We start from the raw sequence: 21,472 nt of genomic DNA on the forward strand, positions 1-21,472 counted from the left end.
AGTCTGAACATCAGAAACACTGGCTTTTTAAATAAGTCGGGAAAATGCGAACAAGCAAGCCACATTGCTTGTTCTACCTGCTAAATTTTCTTAAGAAAGCCACCTAAAAGCTTTCAAAGGTACATCTTTACAGTAGCAAATGTCAGTGCATACCTGTTACATACAGCGAACAAACCTGCCTACCATAGCAAGCATCCCAGCTAAATTGTCTAGGTGTGGTTTTTACTCATTGTTCAGTGTAACTGAACAGAGTCTGCTCTCTAGCTCTCAGTCTTTGTAGGCTGACATTCCCTTTATCTAGGGGCTTATAATAAGCAAGCTATAGTCAGTTTTCCAAAGGCAGATGCACTCTTCTGGTATCCTAGAAACAAATCAAAGTATGCTTTGTGGAAAGACCTGAAGTTCAAGCTAGTGATACAAACGCTTATTAATGTGTGATCACACAAACACAGGATTGGAAATTTTTAAACAAATTTCTTCTAAGGACAAGCATCAAACTATTAGTAAAGGGGTGATTAAAAGAGATAAAAAGAACTGATTATAGGAGAAATCGGTACCAGAAATTAAGCAAAATTTTACATTCCCGCTGCAATATCAAGATCAGGATTCATATTAAAGAGATTTCTTCCAGATGAGACTAGTATTTCACTTAAAATTGCACACATTAGCTGAATTACAACAGTTCTACAAAGCAACTTCCTAGACCATAGAGGAGCATATGAACCGTTGCAGGATTAGACTTTTGTGTCCATACTAGTGGTAGAAATTAATCCATATTAACTTATTATATCACAGTAGCTATCAGTAAATGAGGTAGAAAAACAATTTCTAATTGTTCCCTGGGGGGTCTTCTATGTATTATTTATCTACTGTAACATGCCATAAAATAAATTGTACTCTCATGAGTCATATTGGTTCTCTTCTTAAGCTTGAGATCTGAAATTACACCCACCAAAGAAAAAAAGGAAATATATATACATATATATAGCCTATTATCAAACTCATGGAGGAGCGAATTAGAAAGCACAATTGAAGAATGTTTAAAACTTAACAAATGTCTTACTCATTTCTTTGAAAACATTTCTCTAAATTGGCCCAGCATGAGCCTCTCTAATCCCTTCTCCACACAGTGAGAGTGGAGACACAGAGGATGTCACAGGCTGAAAAGAAAGAGCATAGTTTTTCTCACCCCTACTTTACCCTATGCCCGAGTCTCTGATTCCCTGAAATGGCATCTGACTCGCACCCTGAGGCTGTGTCTTGACCTTTGAAGAGATCCCTGCTCTGCCTTTATAGGATATATCCTGCTCAAGTGTCAGTAAGACCTTGCTCTATTCCTTGCTTATTCCCATAAGAGCCTGAGGATGGTAATGGTCTTGGTCTAGTCAAACATTGGCCAACATCTCCCTACCCTCACCTAAAGCTTCTAGCAAACATCAACTTATTCTCTGTTCCTATGAGTTCAACATTTTTGAGATTGTACATACAAGTGAAACCATGCAGCACTCGCCATTCTCAATCTGACCTCTTCCACATGGCATAATATCTTTTAGCTTAATCCATGTTGTATCATTTTATAAATGAGGAATATATGTGTTATATGTACAAACCTTTAAACCATCACATTTATACATTAAACGAATACATCTTATCATCATACCACAATAAAGTGGAAAAATTGTTCAAAATTCCTTTGGTTTAATGGACAGAAGCAGCTGACCTTGTTGTTGCTGAATTAGGGAAGGCTGAAAGATGCTGAGGAGAAGGGTGATTCTGTAGGAGGACCAGCAGTCTCAATTAATCTGAACCCCCAAGATCTCTCAAACACCGGACCACCAAGCAGGGAGCATAAACCAGCTGATATGAGGTCCCCAACACACCTACAGTAGAGGACTTCTGGGTCTGTGTTCATTCAGAGATGATGCACCTAACCCTCAAGAGACTGGAGACCCCAGGGAGTTTAGAGGTCAGGTGGGGTGGGGGATGGGGCATCCCCGTGGAGACAGGGTGGGGTCTGGAGGATGTGTGGGATGTGGAACAGACAGAAGGTGTATGGGGAGGGGCAGGGAATGGAATATGTACTGGAAAAAATAATTAAAAATACTTGGCTCATGTAAAGTATTACTGAAGGCCAAATGAGCTCCAAGGAGCTCGTTGGTTTCATAAAGATTAATTGATCAACTTAATTACCAGCACTGAGTTAGAAGGCAAATATATTTGGCCAACTAATAGTGTAGAACATGAACTCTATCTTCCATCAGTCTGTCTAGATATTCTGAAAAGGTATCATGAACAAAACCATCAAGTACTCAATAGCCTCCTGTGGTAACTTACAAGAGATGACATCTGAGCATTCTGCAGCATGAGTTGCATGTGCTGGGCGAACATGGCTGCGGCAGTCTTCTGTTGAATCAGATTGTTTCTCCCATTAACTTCTAGCTGTGACTTTAAGTGGGGTGGAGGGTGGAGGTACTTGCAGTTCTCACGAGTGCACCGACCCTAGTAGCAAAAATTTAGATAAATTTTTGTTTAATAATTCTGGTATGGTTAAAGAAATTATAGAAACTTTCTGTGCTCTTAAGAACCAACAGTCACAAGCACTAGCCACGAAGTCCCCCATTTTCTTTTCCTAACAGCCCTGTAAAATTGACATTCTTACCACCTTTATCTCCCAGCTGAAGAAATTGAGACTAGGAGACATCACGTGACTTGCCCATGGGGACATAACAGCAAAAATCTAGTTGGCCTTAGTTCAGAATGTTCTCAGTTGCTCTGTTTTGCTCTACTTTGATTATGCACCATATTATATTTAGAACATAGAAATATTAGGGAAGGTATGCCATAAAATGTAAGTAGAAATCACAAAGTTAAATAAAAATCTTTTAACAAGAGATGTAAGGATGTAAAATCATCTGTTTAAGACTGGGATCTGGATCCACATGGACAAGTAATTAAAAAATATTTCCGGGAGGATCTTTAAGAATCACATTAAAGTTTATTAATCCTGGATTCTATTACCTGGGACATTCTAGGTCCCAAAGCATTCTTTTTCCTCCACGCTTTATACTAAGGGGGCTTTGATGATCTGAGAATAAATCTGTATGTCTGCTTGCTCATTAGGTTCCAGCAGCAATGTCCTTAGGTCATGTGGATACTAAAGTTTCTCATCATTTTTTAATTCATAGTTTAATCAGTTTCCAGAGAGGATAATATTTAAACTCTATTGAACCATGCATGGTGACTCATGTCTGTAATGCCAGTATTGTGGAGACAGGCAGGAGGAATGCCATGAGTTCAAGGCTGACTTAGGCTACAGAGTGGGGCCTGTTTAAAAAAAAAAAAAGCCCAACCCCACATGCCTTTGATATCCTGTAACCGGTGACTCAGCTGCTGATTATGTGGTAGCAAAGAGTGTCAGTGGACAAGTTGTTTATTGCACTGCCTCAATATGACCTACCACTGCCTTCAACTAGGAACCTTGCACGAAGCAACTAAAGGCTATCCTGTTTGGATTACTAAAGCCACCATAATCCTTTTAAGATAAGCACAACTGCAAGTAAAACCTTTTCCCATCGATGCTGGATTCTTTACCCAGCATGAAGTTATTGGAAGAGGAAGAGGAAGAAGGAAAAAAATACAACCTTTTTCTTTGGCCTCAGAATGCAAGTTGCTACGTTATCTGAATTCCCAGGGGAAAATGAGTCAGTTGATCACGAGTTTTCATTCAACACATCCTAAGCATGGTGCTTATTTGCAATACTCAAATGATACACACATTCACTTATTTATATTTCATTATCTTTCTATGAAGTAATTCCTACAATTTTACTGAGAAACATGATGTGTACTTCAACGTTTGCCGAGCTACATATAATGCAAATTTGAATGTACTGTTGCTGCTTTTTTGAAAAGCCTTCATTAATTTTATAATATATGTATAATATATATTAATTCTATAATATATATAGTTTACTTGCATGATAATTGCATATATTTATGAGGTAGTGTATAACCTAAAACCTAGTGTGAAAAACTGAAAGTACACTTATCATTTGCCGTTCTGTTTCTTCCCCTGGTATATTTATTTTTAATCAAATTAAAATAATTATCAAATCTAATAATAGCCTCACTTCAAATATATCTTTAAATCTTGTTATTAAATTCTGGAAAAAGAAGAAATTATACATATTAAGAATTGGAAATGTTTTTAAGCTGATTCTCCTGAATTCATACAAATAGCTTATAAAAAGCTATATAATTTCAACACATATAAGCACTGTAAGAAAAACTTCCCCCACACTAAAATCACAATCTCAGGGATTTCTTCCCATGAAAACCATAAACATCATTTTACATAAACAATCTCTCTTAAGCGCTAAGACAGGCATGGGAATTACAATATGTAGACCTTTTATCCTCCAGCAACATTACTAAGGTTAAGGTTATTTGGCTCGAATATCCAGTTTATAGGTGGAACAACAATATGAACTAACCAGTACCCCCCAGAGCTCATGTCTCTAGCTGCACATGTAGCAGAAGATGGCCTAGTCGGCCATCAGTGGAAAGAGAGGTCCATTGGTCATGCAAACTTTATATGCCCCAGTACTGGGGAACGCCAGGGCCAAAAAGTGGGAGTGGGTGGGTAGGGGAGTGGGGGGGGAGGCTCTGGGGGACTTTTGGGATAGCATTGGAAATGTAAATGAGGAAAATACCTAATACAAATATTTTAAAAAAAGAAGATACATAGCATTTGGTGACTTCCACCACGGCATGGTAGCTTATGCTTCTATGTCAGCCTTCCTGCTACTCCTTCTGGACCCCAACAGCAAAGATTTCTCCAAGGCCTAGGCCTAAATCTTGTTCTCTTTTACCATCTCATTTCTCCGGAGAAAGGGAATTATTCCAAAGTTGCAGGGAGCCCTGGAATTGTCCAGATCTTAAATCTCTGTCTATCTCTGGCCTCTGGTCTGAATTTCAGGCTTTTTTTTTTTTTTAAATCAGCAGCTGCAGCTGCATTTGGGGCTCTTGCCCTCTAACCAGGTGGGAATACCTTACTCCTGACGTTTGCCTATCTTTCGGCTTGCTGCAGACACACATTCTGGGACATTGCGTCAAGTCTATGGTTTGGGGCAGTTATGTAGCAGCAGTGAGGAAAAGAACTCAGGCAGCTGCTGAGCAGGATTGCCTTGGGCTACAAAGCCTAGATAACTTAAGACAATTGCTGTTAGGTAGCTATGGAATAGTATTTGTAATCCTTCTGCAAAAGAGAAAAAGACACAAAAATACATCTATTATATTCAGAATTCTAAACAATAGAGTGCCTTTACCCCATTAATTAATTAATTAATTAATTTCAATAGAGTGTTTTTTAAAGTGAAAGAAAAGAAACTGATTGGGATTTTAGCATTTACTAAAAATTACAGAATGTTCACATCATTTACACTTACTGTATTAGAAGAAAGGGAAAAGAACAAAGGGACGAAAGAAGCACAATATATCTGGCATATTTCCTGCCAGCCCAGAGAGAAAAAAAGGAATATGTCTTTATGATTTCTTTCTTACTGTCCATTACAAATAGTAACTTTGCTTAAACTTCTTTTTTCAAAAACTAATGAGTTTTTACAAAGCAAAAACAGTACACAGAAATAGAAAAAAAATGGGAAACTAACAGTGTAAAGATTACATCAAGTTGGGCTATAAAACCAAAGCATGATATGAGGCATCATGAAATTAAAAAGAAAAAAGTTATTCGTCTTACTTATGAGATTTTACTTGATTTATAAAGCATCCTTTTTTGAATGACAGAATCCATAATTTAATTCTATAGCAATGCAGATGCATAGCAATACCACCTTACTGGAGACTGCTATTTGTGACACAGAAAGCTTATAAAATACAAAAATCTACATTTTTTATCAAAACAATAGATGAGGAGATCATGTAATTTAATATTCTTGTTAACTGTGAAATACACTGCTACAAAGGAACACTAAGGCTCTCACGTAATTTTTAAAACTCACTTTAGAACTCAAGGCAATGTATCTATATGCAGAACATTTGATGATAATAAACTTCTAGATATGATGCATTTTTTTCAAGAACTCCAAATTCAGTTACAGGCTTTAATATTTTAATTGATATGATGAGGGATATAACTGTAGTTTTTGACATTTGGTAAACCTTGTTTTTCATTCATAGTGGTAAAATGGCTTTGGTAAAACATATATGGATAGAATGAGCTGTGGAGGGGACTGTCCTAAAGACTGCTGCTGTCCTTTGAAAAACAATGACTACAGATTAGAAAGGTTACCACGAACGTCCCTGGGACTACTAAGCAGTGTGAGTGGGCCACAAGACACCCTTTCACAACGAATCTACCATAACCCAGTACCAATCTTAACTCTGAAAAGGCAGCCCCTCATTTTCCACCGCCAACTCAAGGATGTGTCAAGCCGTCTACATTGTTATCTAGACCAAGAGTGTCAGAATTGCCATGTATTACGTAATTATTAGACCAGGTACTGAAGGACTTCATAAATGTTGGGTGACAACATCCTTTGGTCTAAGAGACTATCCTAAAAACAGCAGCTAGGGCTGGCCAAGCCATGTAAATCAATTTTCCTCACCCCTTAACCATGCACAGAGACTTAAAAAGAAAAAATAAAAGAATTAGAGAATGAGCTCATTAAGGCTTGCCTCAATTTCCCTCCTCGTCCTACTTACCTTAAAACCATATGACCCTCACCTGGTCATCATTGTGTTATTAAGTTAAGCAGCTAGCTCATGATTCTAGAAGGAAAATAGTTTTAGCTGAAATAAGTCCTCCCACTCTGCTGCGTCTTCCAGTTCCCTCTTTTCCCACCCACTGTCTGGGAAAATGAGACCAAAAAGCAGCAGGGCGAGGGAGCAGTTGATGACATCTGCGAACCACAGCTGCATCAAAAAGTTGATAACAGATAAAGGAGAAACTTGCAGAGCATTTATAAAACCTCCAAAATTCAATCTATTGCCTTTCCCGTACCTTTTGGCTTTTCACAAGTGAATAGCAAGTCTTTAGCGGAGAAAGAAAAGTAGCATTGTAATGATTCAAATCCTACCTAAGTCTTGGAAGTTAGGAGAGAGTCTGTCAGCTAACAGAATACTATGCACTTGATGGGGGAAAAAAAAAACTATGAAAAGTACTTTTCATGTTCATGAGAGAGCCCTGCCATCTATCAAAATAAGAAAAGGACCCTAGGAAGCTGATAAAACTACCTTCTGTCAGTTACTGTATCTTTAACAAAAACAGCTGTTTGCATAATAACTTGCCTCTTCATATATGTTTGGAGTTAAGGGGAGGGGAGTGGTAGATGAAAATAACCTCTCTTAAATACAAATTTACCCGAGTTACCTTTTCTTTTCTTTTTTCCTTTTTTTAAAATTAGGTATTTATTTCATTTACATTTCCAATGCAATACCCAAAGTCCCCCACACGCTCCCCCCCACTCCTCCAACCACCCACTCCCACACAAAGACACAGCCTTATTGATCTGCACTATCAGCAGCTAAAATGTAAATGTTAAACACACCACACAGACGATTTGTTCAAGAAGAAAAAGAGTTACTCCATTTTAATGATCCTGGGGTAAATGAAGGAAAAAGTCCTGACCTGTGCTCTCCCATTAGAACATATGTGTGCTCCTAGACAAGGCTTCTCTGTTGATGTACAAGTGAGTAAAGCATTTAGACCTGCCAGGTACCAGGCTGTCTAGTTCCTGCAGTATCACAGACCTACTGAAATCTAGGAAAGAGCTGAAAGAGCAAAAGGTGAGCGCATCCACCCATAGTACGTTACCCAGCTATTAGCAGTTACCAGCAAATCTCTACTTTCTTTCACTCAGAGTTCTGTCTTTCAGCTAATAGGGATAATCTACATAATTTTCTCCTCCAAATAGTGTATCATCAACCAGTATTGATGTATTGTACCACGAGTATCCTCAGCATGTTGCTTATCACCACCTTTATCATAAATTTGACATGCTGGTACCCTAATTCACAAGTAGCTTAGTAGGCACAAGAGCCAATTTTCTCATTCTCAGTACCCAAAATGGAATCTGTTCAAATGACTCCGTGTCTGGAAAGACTGTTCCGGAGGCCTTCTCTCCATCCCCGACCCCTTATCTTACCTTTGTGTCTCCAAGTGTATATATTCAGCTCTGCCCTAACACCTATTGGTAAATAACATCAATAAATTGTTTGCATGCCTATCTCGTCTGCCAGACTTTGAGTCTCTCAGAGAACACCTCTCTCTTTCTCATCTTTGAATCCCCCCAGGGATGTATCTGTGCCTGGTGGATAGTGGCCACACAAGTTTGCTAACCTTTGCGGGGATACTTTTCTAGAGGGCTGCATTTAAAACTTCTCCGTGCTCCCCTGTCTATTGCCTTTTGTGAGACCCCTCTTCTTTCTCCAAGTAAGAGAACAATAGTCAACTGGGTTAAATTAACTATTATTTCATTTAAGTCTAGAAAATAGTCTGTAAGTTTTCTGCTACGATTATGAACCCCAAGGAATATATGACCACCCTTCTAGTAATTTCGTATAACTGAACCAGAAGTGACATGAATCCGTAAGGCACACAGACATGACCCCCTAGTTCTAATGCAAAGAGTCTCAAGATCCCCAGAATATAGACTCCCACTGTAGGACAGGAACGATAAAAAACCCAGCCACTGATCCATATCTAATCAGCACCTGGGCCCTCCTAAGGGGAGCTCTGTATTTCTTGGGTCTGTGGTCTGTTTACGACAGACAAAGTGCTTCTCTCGCTGCCCCACCCTTACCCAGAATTTCTCTAAGCATGCTGTAGGTCAAATTCCCCTAAGCTACAAAGGTGAAATACGCAGCTGTAGGAAAATCACAGCAGGCGGAACCTTCTTGTAGCTCTACTGTACCTATCAATTCTTAAGAAATATATTCCACCCAAGCTCAATTTAGTTCCAGTTAAAAACAGATCTTACTTTTCAAGAATCACAGGCTTGAATTTCTTCATGGAGAAGTTTGAAAGAGTAAATAACAGTAAAAGGCTGGCTTGTCCACAGGCAAAGCAAGCTGACCTCACCCGTATCCAGAAGCTACTCCTGCTGCTCCGCTCGCTCCCCACCAACTAAACATCCGGATTTTTCAATCGAATACCTTCAATCATTTTAGATAGAATAGTTACTGGATACGTTGTCAATAACCAACTCCTTGTAAATGAATCATCTCTATTTTAAAAATAACCAGAACCAAACTAAACTCTCAAGATAAAGACACACATTGGTGCCAAGTTATCAAATTCAGAAGTACTTCTGATGGTAAGTATTCATAGAAGCTGGCTTTCAGCGTCTTGTGGCAGTTAACATAAAATACCAATACATAAAACTTAGTGGATTACCTCCCCCCCAAAAAATGCCACCCGATCAAACTGCTACTTACTACATAGACTTCGTTACAAAACAATAGAGTGTCCGTCTCTGCCCAGCAGTAGAATCTACTGTACTACTGCTCCTTTACTTTGTCTGGACACTCCTTTCAGCATCTAACACAGCAATTAGGAAGCCAAGACAAAAAGAACAGCAGCTGCCTGTACCTTTTATTGCTCCACTAAGGCTTATGCTTTGAATCCTACCTAGGGATGCTAAATTTAACAAATAGAACTAAAAGACTCCGAATTTACTTCGATTTTTTAGATAAGCCATCTAAGTATCCGTATGCTACATTCAAAATTTTATCTGGTAACTTTCTCCGCAACTGTTCTCTGCTGTGAACTGAGCTAAATAAAGTCAATCCCTCTCAAACCCATTTTACTCCCTTTACCAAAGGGCCTGAGAAGCTCTGTCTTACGGGACCCATCGGCCCGGGATCAGCACACTACTCACCCAGAAGGAATGCTAAGCTCCAACTTACCTGACTAGCTGCAAGGATCTGAAGGAAGTGGACTGCTGGAGAAGACAATTTGTTCATTCCGTAGCTCCTCCCACCATAAGCATCACACCAATCACTTATCTTGCCAGCCTCTCCACCTTCTAAGGCACAGAGGCAAGACTACCCTTACTTTTTTTTTTTTTTTTTTTTTTTTTTTTGTATGTTTAAGTGACTGTGCTGCCTGTTGGAGCTCCCTCTTTCGGTTAAGTTGAGAAGGAGCATGGGATGTGAGGGCCGATTTATTTATTTATTTTGTGGAGCTGGACTCAGGCCCCAGCAGAGTGCTCTATCTTCAAGCTACACTCCCAGCTGGACTCCAAACATATACAACAAATTTTTGGGCACACAAAATACTGCATGAAAATGAGGCTTTTATATCTTTTAAGGCTTTATAGTCTGTGAGCTAGGGAGAGATTAAACAGGGAGGCCAACTTTCTTTTTTTTCTTCCTTTCTTTTCTTTCTCTCTCTCTTTCTCTCTCTCTCTCTCTCTCTCTTTCTTTCTTTCTTTCTTCCTTCCTTCCTTCCTTCCTCTCTCCCTCTCTCTCTCTCTCTCTCTCTCTCTCTCTTTTTTGTTTTGTTTTGTTTTTCGAGACAAGGTTTCTCTGTATAGCCCTGGCTGTCCTGAAACTCACTCTGTAGACCAGGCTGGCCTCAAACTCATAAATTTGCCTGCCTCTGCCTCCCGAGTGCTGGGATTAGAGGTGTGCACCACCACTGCGTGGCACACCAACTTTCTTTCTTAATCCTGTCTGTGGACTACTCATCCACTAATGTCCAGGGAAATGAGAGATTAATGCACATCTCTATATATACTCACATAAAATTTATCCAAGTACATACTCAAAACACAAAATTGGAATAATGTTTTCTGTCAATGCTTGTTTATTCATATTTAAACAAAGGACAGGGCTGGAGAGATGGCTCAGCAGTTAAGAGCACTGGCTGCTCTTCCAGAGAACCCAGGTTAAATCCCCAGCAACCACGTGGTGGCTCACAATTGTCTGTAACTCCAGTTCTAAGGGATCTGATACCCTCACAGAGACACACAAGCAAGCAGAATAGTAATGTTAAAAATTAAAAGTAATAATTTAAAAAATGAGGTTGGAAGGATGGCTCAGTGGTTAAGAGCCCTGGTTGCTCTTCTAGAGGACACAGGTTCAATTCCTGGGGCCCATAAGGTGAACAACCATTTGTAATCCAGTCTTGGGATCTGGCACCCTTTTCTAGCCTCCACAGACACTGAATGCATTTGATGCACAAACATACATACAACCAAAGCACCCGTGCACATAAAATAAAAATACAATGAAAACAAAGTAAAAGTGAAGGCCATGGCTAATTCTAATGGACAAAATAATAAATTCCAGATAGTGGTTATAATAGGCTCACACTGCTGAATATAAATACATATCATAGAAGTGGCAATCAATTTAGGAATTGTTTGTTAGTCCCAGTCCCGAATTTATTTTTATTCATTAGTAATACAGAGTCTTTGAGTAGAATTTAAAAAGATTCAGATTTAGTAGGTTCCACATGAATGAAATGATACTATTCCGGGGAACTTTATATATCAATGGACATATAACAGAAACATTAAATGATGAAAGTGGAAAGACCCTAGAAAATCATTTAGTTTAGCATTTGTTAGGAGGTGTACTACAGACCATTGTTCCAAAGCTGGACTATCAAAAACAAGGAGTCTTAATCTAAGTAGTTGGAAGAAATGGCATAATATATAGCTTTCTCAAAGAGTGAAAATATACAAGAGTCCCATATGTCTTTCAGCAAAGGAATCTGCTCACTCAGTCTTGTTTCATTAATGAAAAACTACCCCATTACATCAAATGCCCACTAGTATCTCTCTATTGATGGACTGGTGAAAAGACCAATCAAATTCTTCTTCCTCATGCTACAGAAAAACAAACTGAAGAGCAAACAAGAACTCATGGCACGGTGTAGGCCAGGATTGTTTTGTTGTTGTTGTTGTTGTTTCAGTTTTATGTTCATTTTCATTTCCGTCCTAAATCAAAACAGTAATTTTCTATTGCAATATTTTTTGTTGTTGTTTTGTTTTTGCCTAGACGGGGTCTCCTCAAAGTTAACAAGATGGGAGTGTTTTCCTTTGATTGCTAGGAAACAGCATCCCACCAGCATCGTCCCAGGCCCAGGACTTTCCTAGGTTTATCAGGAATTCTGCAGAGCCTGCTGTGGCTTTCTTTTGTGTGAAGGCTTCCTCAGGCCAGAACTGCGAGTCACCTCTGTCAAACTGGCTTTTCTACACTGGGACTTCTTTCCCCTGGAACCAAGCCAGTTACTCCAGGTTTTCCATGACTTAAGGGTCTCAAGTGAGTTTTAACTGTACTAAAACTCAGGAAGTAGGAAGGTATTTGGCAATTCTCTCGATTCCTATGGGGTTTAGTTATGTGCTATGCTTAAACACTGGGGTTTCCATTTAGCAAAATTAAATTTCCTGCCTCAATGTGAAATACAAGTTTCAAACAAGGATTTCATTTAGATAAATATCTTCCAAACATGTAAGAAGACCATAAGATGAGAAAAAAGCTAATTATTGTTCAGCTTTTTAAAAGTTAGTTTTGCGAGACTCGGTGTCAGTAAGTTTGATCATTATGTCACAAAATACAGCCACCTATCTGTCCATGCACACAAAAGTTGTATAATGAGCACTATGATGACTTACTACTGCATTTTAAAATTAGGGACATAAAGATAAAAATCAGGAGCTCTCGTGCTAAAGATAAACCTCCCTTCAGATGCTAAGTCTGTAAGCGTGAGGTCATGTTACAAAGCTCAGAAGGAGACAAATGTATTCACATGACAAGTAGCATTCTCTTCCAATTCGTGACAAAAAATGTAATTTCCAAACAGAAAGTCTTACTTGGTGACACGGGCCACCTCTAAAATCTTTGGCAACATGAACTAAGTCACACTTTCTTTGTCATTTCATACATATTTATCTATAGTCTAAATCCGTTATTTAAGATTTATTTTAAAATGTAACCTCTAGAGTCAAGACAGTTTAGAGTGTCATACAATTTCAAAATAAAACTCCAAACCCCAAGTGTACTATATTTAAATAAACTGTTATTTTCAGCAAAATGTGTCTGAAATTCGTCTAAAACTTAGGTCAGTTATCTTTTATGTTCTGTAGACAAGGAAAGAACTGATTCTGTCTTGCCTTAACACCCACTAACTTTCCACAATTTCTTACGAACTCAGAGATCCATGTTTCAGAGATATAAAGTGAATCAACAAACTGCCATGAGTGAGGCCACTGCCATGACTTTTTGAAGAAGTGTGTTTCAAAATGATCCTCTTCAAGCCTGGTTCAGTAAATACAGCAATCTCATTAAATTCACCTTCTGCTTTCGGTGAGCTTTTAATATTTGTCAGTGATGAAACTGTTCCTGAAGCAGAGCATCTACAAACAATGTAACTAGAACATGGACTAGTCTAAGTAAAATAAAGAGATTCAGGAAGGTTTTATGTTTTAAAATAAATCAACCCTTCAGCCATAAACGAAATGCCTCATGCTCTTACAGAGAAGAAGTTGAAACACCATCATTGCCAAAAGATATGTATCTCCAAATCCCAAACAAGGGGAAAACATAAGCAAAGCCAAGAGCAGAGAGAATTAATTAGCTGTATTTAAAATTTATCAGTTTTACTCCCACAGTAACTTAAAAAGCTGGAAGACTTAGAGAAGGACTGGTATACTTGTAAAGACATGGTACTTTTTACAATGTGAAAACTTTTTATTCAGCACAGAACGGTGTCATGGTGCTACAGTGCAATCTAATCTGTACTTTATTGAGTGGAGTCCTCAAGTTGGGATAGAACAATAAAAATAAAACAAATCTACCCTAGGTATATTGTGTCTTCCTTGTCAACCAGGATAAAGTTTAGAAAATGGGATTTTTGAAAAAAAATTAAATGAGTTCATCTGTTTATACTGTCTCTATAAGGCAAGTCAAATTCCAGTCTAGAAAATATTTCATAAAACCAATAAAGTAAAATAAATCAGGTAGTGTAAGAACATCAATATGCAGGTCTCACTCATGGACTTTTCTACTAAAGGTAATTGGAGCTTTTTTTTTTTTTAATCTTATTCCATGTCATGTTTTGCAGTGAGTTTTTACATACTAGATTCCATAAGGATAAGAGAGGGCTAAAGTATTCACACTGCTCATAAGGATGCTGGAGGGAAGATATACAGTTTTTGCTTAGGTTACTTGCCATGTGACTATTGTTAACATAGGTTTAGGTTTTCTACTAATCCCATCACAACAAAGTCATTTGAAGAACTTATAGGATGGTTTGAAGTGGTTTAATTTTGGGGAGTCAGTGTCTTACCATATAGTCCAGCCTGGCTTCAACTGAAACTCCTGACCTTCCTGCCTCAGCTTGGGAGTATTGGGATTACAGATGTGTGTGCCCCACCTAGTTGGTTTGCATTTCTTCACCGTGTATCCATCTTAATACCGTTGTCTGCCTTCATTGTGTGTTTACCACACTCTGGTTAAAGTGTTATAAACACATCGTTTCATTGACTCTTCCTAGTGGAGAGAATTGAAATATAAAAGGAAGGACGTGCCCAGGCTGACAGAGATAACAAAGGTGTGGACTTCAACCCAGGTGCTTTATCCTAGCTACAGGTCACATTTTAAGGACCAAGGCACCTTACTGCCTTCAAATACTTTGTCCGTACATTTGTTGCTTATAAAATTTTGTATCTGTATTTGGCATGTTTCACAATACTGACAATAGAGCTTTGGAAGTACAGAAACTCACTACCCTTTCTAAAGCATTATAACAGACACATGTCTAAGATCATTTTACTTCATTTCACTTTCACATATTTATTCAGCAATATGCTAATTGCCTATACAATATTCCATGAGAAGTTTCTATATGATCCACAAAATAAAGTTCTGTGATCAAAGAATTTTAAGAGATGTCAGGTTATAAAACACTGGGAAGAACAAGGCACAGTTGTAAAGATTCTGCAGCACTGAAGAGTTATTTTGAATTGTTACATTTCTTTCTCTAAACTAAAGCCTTTCAAATATTCATGTTTATCAGAATCACTAGTTGTGTTTCTTGAAAACAGAAGACCAAGCCTACTCTTTGATTGTCTTCTTCAGCAGGTGTAGGACACAGCAAGAGAACATACACCAAGTGCCCAGATAAAGATAGTCTGCCACCATACTTTTGTGCACCTCTGCTCTCAGGGAATACTGTTCTATTTATCAAACAGATTTAGCTCTTTACCACGCATCTTTTCCTGTTGCTGATAATTCTATTTCTAAAAGGCCACAGTGAAGAGTTGCCCATTTTTCCTCCATGACTCTGACATCAGTAATGGTGCTAGCAGTGATGTACACAAAAGCCAACGTAGATCACTAAAGCGAAAGATGAGGCTTTTCAAAGTTACTAGGAAATGAATTCATTTTCTGATTACAAAAATAGGGCTATTAGTTATAATGGCAAGTAAGTACATGAGAGCTCTGGTTCCATGGTGAGCATATTTGCTCTCCAACCTTTGCCAGAGTGTTTTTCTGAGTGTTTGCTAAGGACTCAAATGGAAGTGAAAAAAAAACCCTCCCCCCAGTTTGCCTTAAATTCATACCTTCACTGGCTGCAGAAGCCCTAGTCATTTGAAAACATTACTCCTCCTCTTCATTCCCTCAGAAACACATATCTGGAAAATATGAGGTAAAAGCATTTTCTTGCTTTTACCTCAAAACAAACAACCCAGTGCTGACTACAGTGTCTCAATATGGATACTCTAAAGCTGAAGATCAGCAGATTCCTAACTTTCAAAGCAAGCGCTGGATACAAAGTTCATCTGTAACCTTGGCGGCATAAAGATCCTGAGAGCTCCCTGGCTGGCCAGTCTAGCTGAAACTGCTAACTTCTGGCTCAAGAAAAGACCCTGTCTCCAGGCGATAAGGCAGAGAGAGCTAGAGAAAGACATCCAAAGTCCTCCTCTGGTCTCTGCATGTGAATACATGGGCTTATTTATATGCATGCAATGCGCACGCGCGCACACACACACACACACCCCATCCCCTCTCCTACATAGTGCTGGTAAAGCCCTAAGAGCCTTAAATATGCTATGGCTGTTGTACATTCTCAGTCACCCTCTTTCACATAATGAAGAAAATACCAACACCCATTCGACAAGTTGCACGTATTTTTCTTTTGCCAAGTTGCACTGACTGCATTTCTTCTTCACTTTTCCTTTAGACTGAAAAATACGTCTACTGAATGTATGCAACACATTATGATGTGACTTGTGTATAAATGAGATTGTATCACTGGATACCGCTTTTTAAACTGAGATCTCTAGTTCTCAATACTGGAATGTTCCCAGAATGGTAGCATGTCTAAATGAAGTTGTCTAGGAACTTAACAAACTGTAAAAAAAGGCAACTGAGACACAAAATCAGATTCTCCCCATGCTGATCTGCTCTGTTTCCACTCAGACATGTGTCTACAGATTTTGAAAAGGACCAAGAACACAGGTATTTTTCCAATAGGATCATTACATTAGTCCTGAAGAGTAAACTTGATGCAGTAGGGATGACAGGATGTTCTTTTAAAATTGGATAAGTATATCAAATATCCAAAATCTAGAGTAAAGTTCATGACTGGGCCCCAAATGTAAGAGCTTTCAGGTAATCGTAAGGAAGTAGGAAAACATACTGAATTGCCTTGCTTTCTCCCTGATCAAGGAAACCATTTAATACTACACTTATCATGGAAGGTCAGCCTCATCTCCAAGTTACAGAGCCTCAGGAGAGGTAGAACGAACACTAGGACTTGAAGCCCATTGAGGACTTGGGAATATAGCAGAGATAGCAAGGGCGACCAGGATGGATAGCTGAGGAGGAAGAACGAGTTTTATGGGGAGACTTGGGATTTCCCTGACGTATCTCTCAAAACACGGAATAGATGTCACATGCCATCAAAACAAGGCAAACAAAATTTGAAGAAAAGAGCCTTGATTCTTTTGACAGGTCAGTTGTCCATTAGCACATTCAAATCACAGTTATGGAAGTCATTGTCAAAGCTGACTTTAGCTGAATGCTACTAAATACTTCAAATACTTCACTTATTTTCTTCTTTGTCAAAACATTTAAAAAAATTTCCAGGAACTTGACTCTGTCTGTCTGTCTGTCTGCCTGCCTGTTCTTCTGTGGTTATTTGTATGTTTTGTGATGGGGTCTCATGTAGCCCAGGCTGGACAGGAACTGATTATATAGCCACAGAAGACTCTGAGATTTTGATGCTTCTCTTTCCAACCACCAAATTCAGGGACCACAGACCCTAGCCACCATGCTCATCTTATCTTTCCTGTTTTTGAAAGAAAGCAGAGTCAGCGGCCTAAACTGGCTCCTATCTGGGTTACTGAGGATTTCATAGGGCTCAGAATATTCTCCTTTGAATACCGGACATTGCTATCCAGGAACGGTCATAAACATGGGGAGAGTGCAAGAGAGTTTACTGACTTAAAAAATTCAAAGCTCTAATTCATATGCCTGCCCAGATACCCTCCATAAAATTATATTTTCAGACTATACTCAGTATTTTTCTATTTGTTTTCAAAGCAGAGTCTTTCTACTAAATTGTAGTTATTAAGGATTTTTTAAAGTGTTTGCATGGCTTCCCTGCATTACAAATTTTCATTGCCTTTATGGTCAGACTCTAAGAAATAAGAATGATCTCATTATCATTAATCCTAATTTTAATAACACCTTGATTGGTGAGCTACCTTGCGCTAAACATTTTAATACAAAGGTATGTTTAAATTTTGCTAGATTATCACACAAGTTTTTTAAAAAAATAATAGTTAACGGTAGCCAGACACAAAAACACTGAAGGTACCAATATAAGGTAAAAGTACACAAAATTCAACATTTATAGAATATCCAACAACATTTGAGTAAAGAACAGGTCTATGATTCTGAGGAATAGAATTCCATTCGCACAAATCTGTAGTTTATTAGCCTTCAAATCTAGGCTAAATGCCATTGAGTAAAGAAAGTTGGTGATAATTTTATAAAAGTTTCATCCATAAGATGTTTGTTTCACTGAACAAGTGCTTTTAGTTTAAAGGCACTATTACGTTCTAGTCACAAAAAGTTATAATAGTAAGATAGCATCTATTACAAAACAAATAAAATAACAGAGAATGGGAGCTCCTTATTAAAGCTTCATTTAAACTTTGTTTTTGACATGGGCTATCAATAGGTACCTTAGGCTGGCCTCAAACTCGTGATCCTTCTTTCTCAAGCTCTCAGTGCTAGGACTGCAAGTGTGTGCCACTACAGCCAGTCTAAAATATGTGGTGTGTGTGTGTGCGCATGTGTGTGTGGTACATGTGTGCACAGGTTTGGAGGGATGCACACATGCATGCAAGTATGTAGAGGGCAGAAGTTGATGCTAAGCGTCCTTCTGTATCATGTGTTTTGTTTTGTTGGTTTTTTTTTTTTAAGGATCCTCACTGAATTTGGAATCCACTAGAGATCACCCATTCTCCACCTGTAGTCCTGGGATTACAAGCATGCACACTTGGCTTTTTATGTGGGAGTTGAGTATCCCAACTAGGGTCTTCATGCTTACAGAGTAAGCACCTTGACAATTCAACCATTCATCTATTTCCCACTCTAATTTTCTTTAATTAAACATTATTTCCTTATTTTTGTGTGTATGGGAGTTTTGTCTGCATGTATGTCTGTGCAACACATTTGTACCTGGTGCTCTACAGAGGACAGATGAGGCTGTCAGATCCCCTGGAACTGGAATTACAAATGCTTGTGGATGCCAGAAATTGAACCCAAGTCTTGTGCAAGACTAGCTAGTAGTCTTATTTACAGAGAAATACTACTAGAGCCTCAGCCTAAAAACTTGCCTAAACGGTTATCACTGAAAACTATGTTAAAATATTAGTGTGATAATCCAATGATATTCAATTAAGTCTTTACTTTTAAAAGATTCAGTAACTGCAAATTCATCCAAGCAATCTAATTTCAAGTTGAATATGTGATTTATGGGGCTACAACAGATTGACAAATATGTACACAAATGGTTTCACCCTTGATGGCATTCTCTTACCACTGCCATGACCTGATTCAAACACACACACACACACACACACACACACACGTCATTTAAAAAGTACCCTAGATTTCTCACAGCTACACAATAAATCCTAGAGTCCTAATTCTGTACTGTCTCCATGTGTGTTGAAGACAGAACTCAGAGCCTTATGCATGCTAGGCAAGCACTCTACCACAGTCACATTCTCTATGTGGCTCACTGAGTTTTAAGACCACTCCCCTCCAATGTAAGCTCCATGCTCCAGCCTGTCCAAACTTAACACTCAGACACACCTGTATCCCCTTTCTGACTTTGCTTAGCTTATCCCTTCTGCCAGAATATCTGTCTATCCCTTCTTCAAAGAATGCATCAAACACCGCTTCTTCCATGTCTGTGTCTTTAACCTCTACAGCTGGACATAATCCCAGTCCTTTCCTTCCTGTGGACTCTTAACTGTGAGATAATAAATGGCGTATGTCACATGACAGAGCTGCCTTATACTAAGACATCAAGTAGGAGTTACATCTTCCATAATTTTGTGTACTGAGCCCAATCAGTGTCTAATTAAGATGTTTCAATAAATGTTTGTTAAACAAATCATGTCTTTGGGAATTGAATTCATATAGAACTTCTAATGGATATAAGAGGACTTTCAGCATTAAATAACCCCTGACATTTATACAAGTTCTGGTAACAAACCACAAATAGTCCTCCAAAGTACCTGCCTGCAGCTCCAGCCCTTTGAAGGGGCTTCCATATAAGGTACCTTCTTGGCTATTAAAAATGAAAAAAACAAGAAGTTGAAAAAACTGCAAACTATGCTATCTGAGAAGCTAGAAAAATGTAAGTTTATGTAAGTGATGAGCATAAACATTCACAAAAAAACCCAACTTCTGCCATTAGGTATTTTGAAATCTTTGAGGCAAGAACACAGTGTTCCTGAAGATGTTAGGAATCCTCAAGTTGGAATGTCAGTGTTCCTATAGTACACAAACAGGCCCAAGGACAAAAGTGAGGACAATATGACAATGTATCTTAAAACAATCTCATCTCTGGGTAAAAGGTTAGGGATAGTACAGTGCTGCCCACACAATGTATTTCAGGGCATAAAACAAAGCTAGATACAGAGTGTGAAGTCCTCTGTTATTTCCAGCACTTGGAAAGGGCAGGAGGGCTTAGACTTAGAGGCCACTCAGGGCAATTCGAGGGTGGGGAGGTGAGAGTGTGTGCGTGGGTGGGTGGGGAAACACCCTCATAGAAGTAGGGAAGGGGGATGGGATACGGGGCTTCAAGGGGGGAGATCGGGAAAGAGGATAATATTTGAAATGTAAATAAAGAAATTATCCAATAAAAAGAAAAGAAAAAGAAAACATGGGCTACAAAAACAGCTCACCAGTAGAGCTGGTAGCTAGCAGACATTCAGCCTTTCAATTCCATTCCCAGCAATGCAAAAAGGCAGCAATACACTCTGTACATGTTTGTATGTACAAGAGTTAGAATATCGCGACTATGTAGTTTGTCAGCAAATTGTGGCTGGCACACAAGATATATCTCGGTTAGGAGAATGTGCTGGATTTAACACAGTTATATTACTATGAGCTCTACACTTTGAAACTTGGGATGATTTTCAGAGTTTGGAAACCACACTCACTGTCTATGCTTAACCAGAAGATTATGGGCAGGTGCAAAGGTTAATTTTTATACCAACTTTTAGTGTGTTGACAATCAATTTCAGCAGGAAAAAATATTCACTTATGATAGAAAACACAGTTGAAGACATATATACATTTAATAAAGTCATAGCTGGAAAACTATTTCTAATGATGTATCCTATAGCCATATGTTCTTTAACCAAGGAACAGATTACTCATGAGAGTAAATAGTACTGCACAGATGTATCATAAAATATGTAAATGATTTAGTCTATTTCTAGTGACCACGTGGTTAATTGCTGATAGGGGAGATCATTTAGAAACTCAAACACTGACCAAAATGCAATATTTACTGACTTTTTAAAGAGAGCAACATCAAGAGAACACAAAGCAGAACTTAAATATATGTATAATTACATCTGCCAGGAAACTTGACCCTGGGTAAAGTAACTGTCAGTGTAGGGATAAAAACACTGAAACACGCCAGGCATGCTGGCCACTCCTTTAATCTCAGCACTCAGGAGGCAGAGACAGTGCATTTCTGTGAGTTCCAGAACAGCCAGGGATACATAGAAAGAAGCTGTCTAAAATTAATTAACTAGCTAATCAAATAAATTAATAATAATAAAAACCCAAACAATGCCATAACATCAAAGAGGATTACAAATCCAGATTATATATCACTAATTGCTAAAACAAATTTTAAAAATCCAAACAGAAACAAAAATTATTTCTATATTGCCCTAACAGG

The 21,472-nt window shown here is 38.5% G+C and overlaps 1 protein-coding gene across 3 annotated transcripts in view; it reads right to left on the reverse strand.

Annotated features, from left to right (window-relative positions):
* Mbnl3 (muscleblind like splicing regulator 3) overlaps nt 1–21,472 on the reverse strand; it is a 93,073-nt gene that overhangs the window by 25,132 nt on the left and 46,469 nt on the right. For all 3 annotated transcript variants that reach the window (XM_085838222.1, XM_029473570.2, XM_085838221.1), the window contains one exon: nt 2,335–2,499. In XM_085838222.1, coding sequence (XP_085694348.1) covers nt 2,335–2,388 — 54 coding nt within the window. In that variant the 5' untranslated portion in view covers nt 2,389–2,499. The remainder of the gene's footprint in view (nt 1–2,334; nt 2,500–21,472) is intronic.

The sequence above is a fragment of the Mus caroli genome, unplaced genomic scaffold (genome assembly GCF_978045245.1).
Source record: "Mus caroli unplaced genomic scaffold, Mus_caroli_1 scaffold_5, whole genome shotgun sequence".
Taxonomy (NCBI): domain Eukaryota; kingdom Metazoa; phylum Chordata; class Mammalia; order Rodentia; family Muridae; genus Mus; species Mus caroli.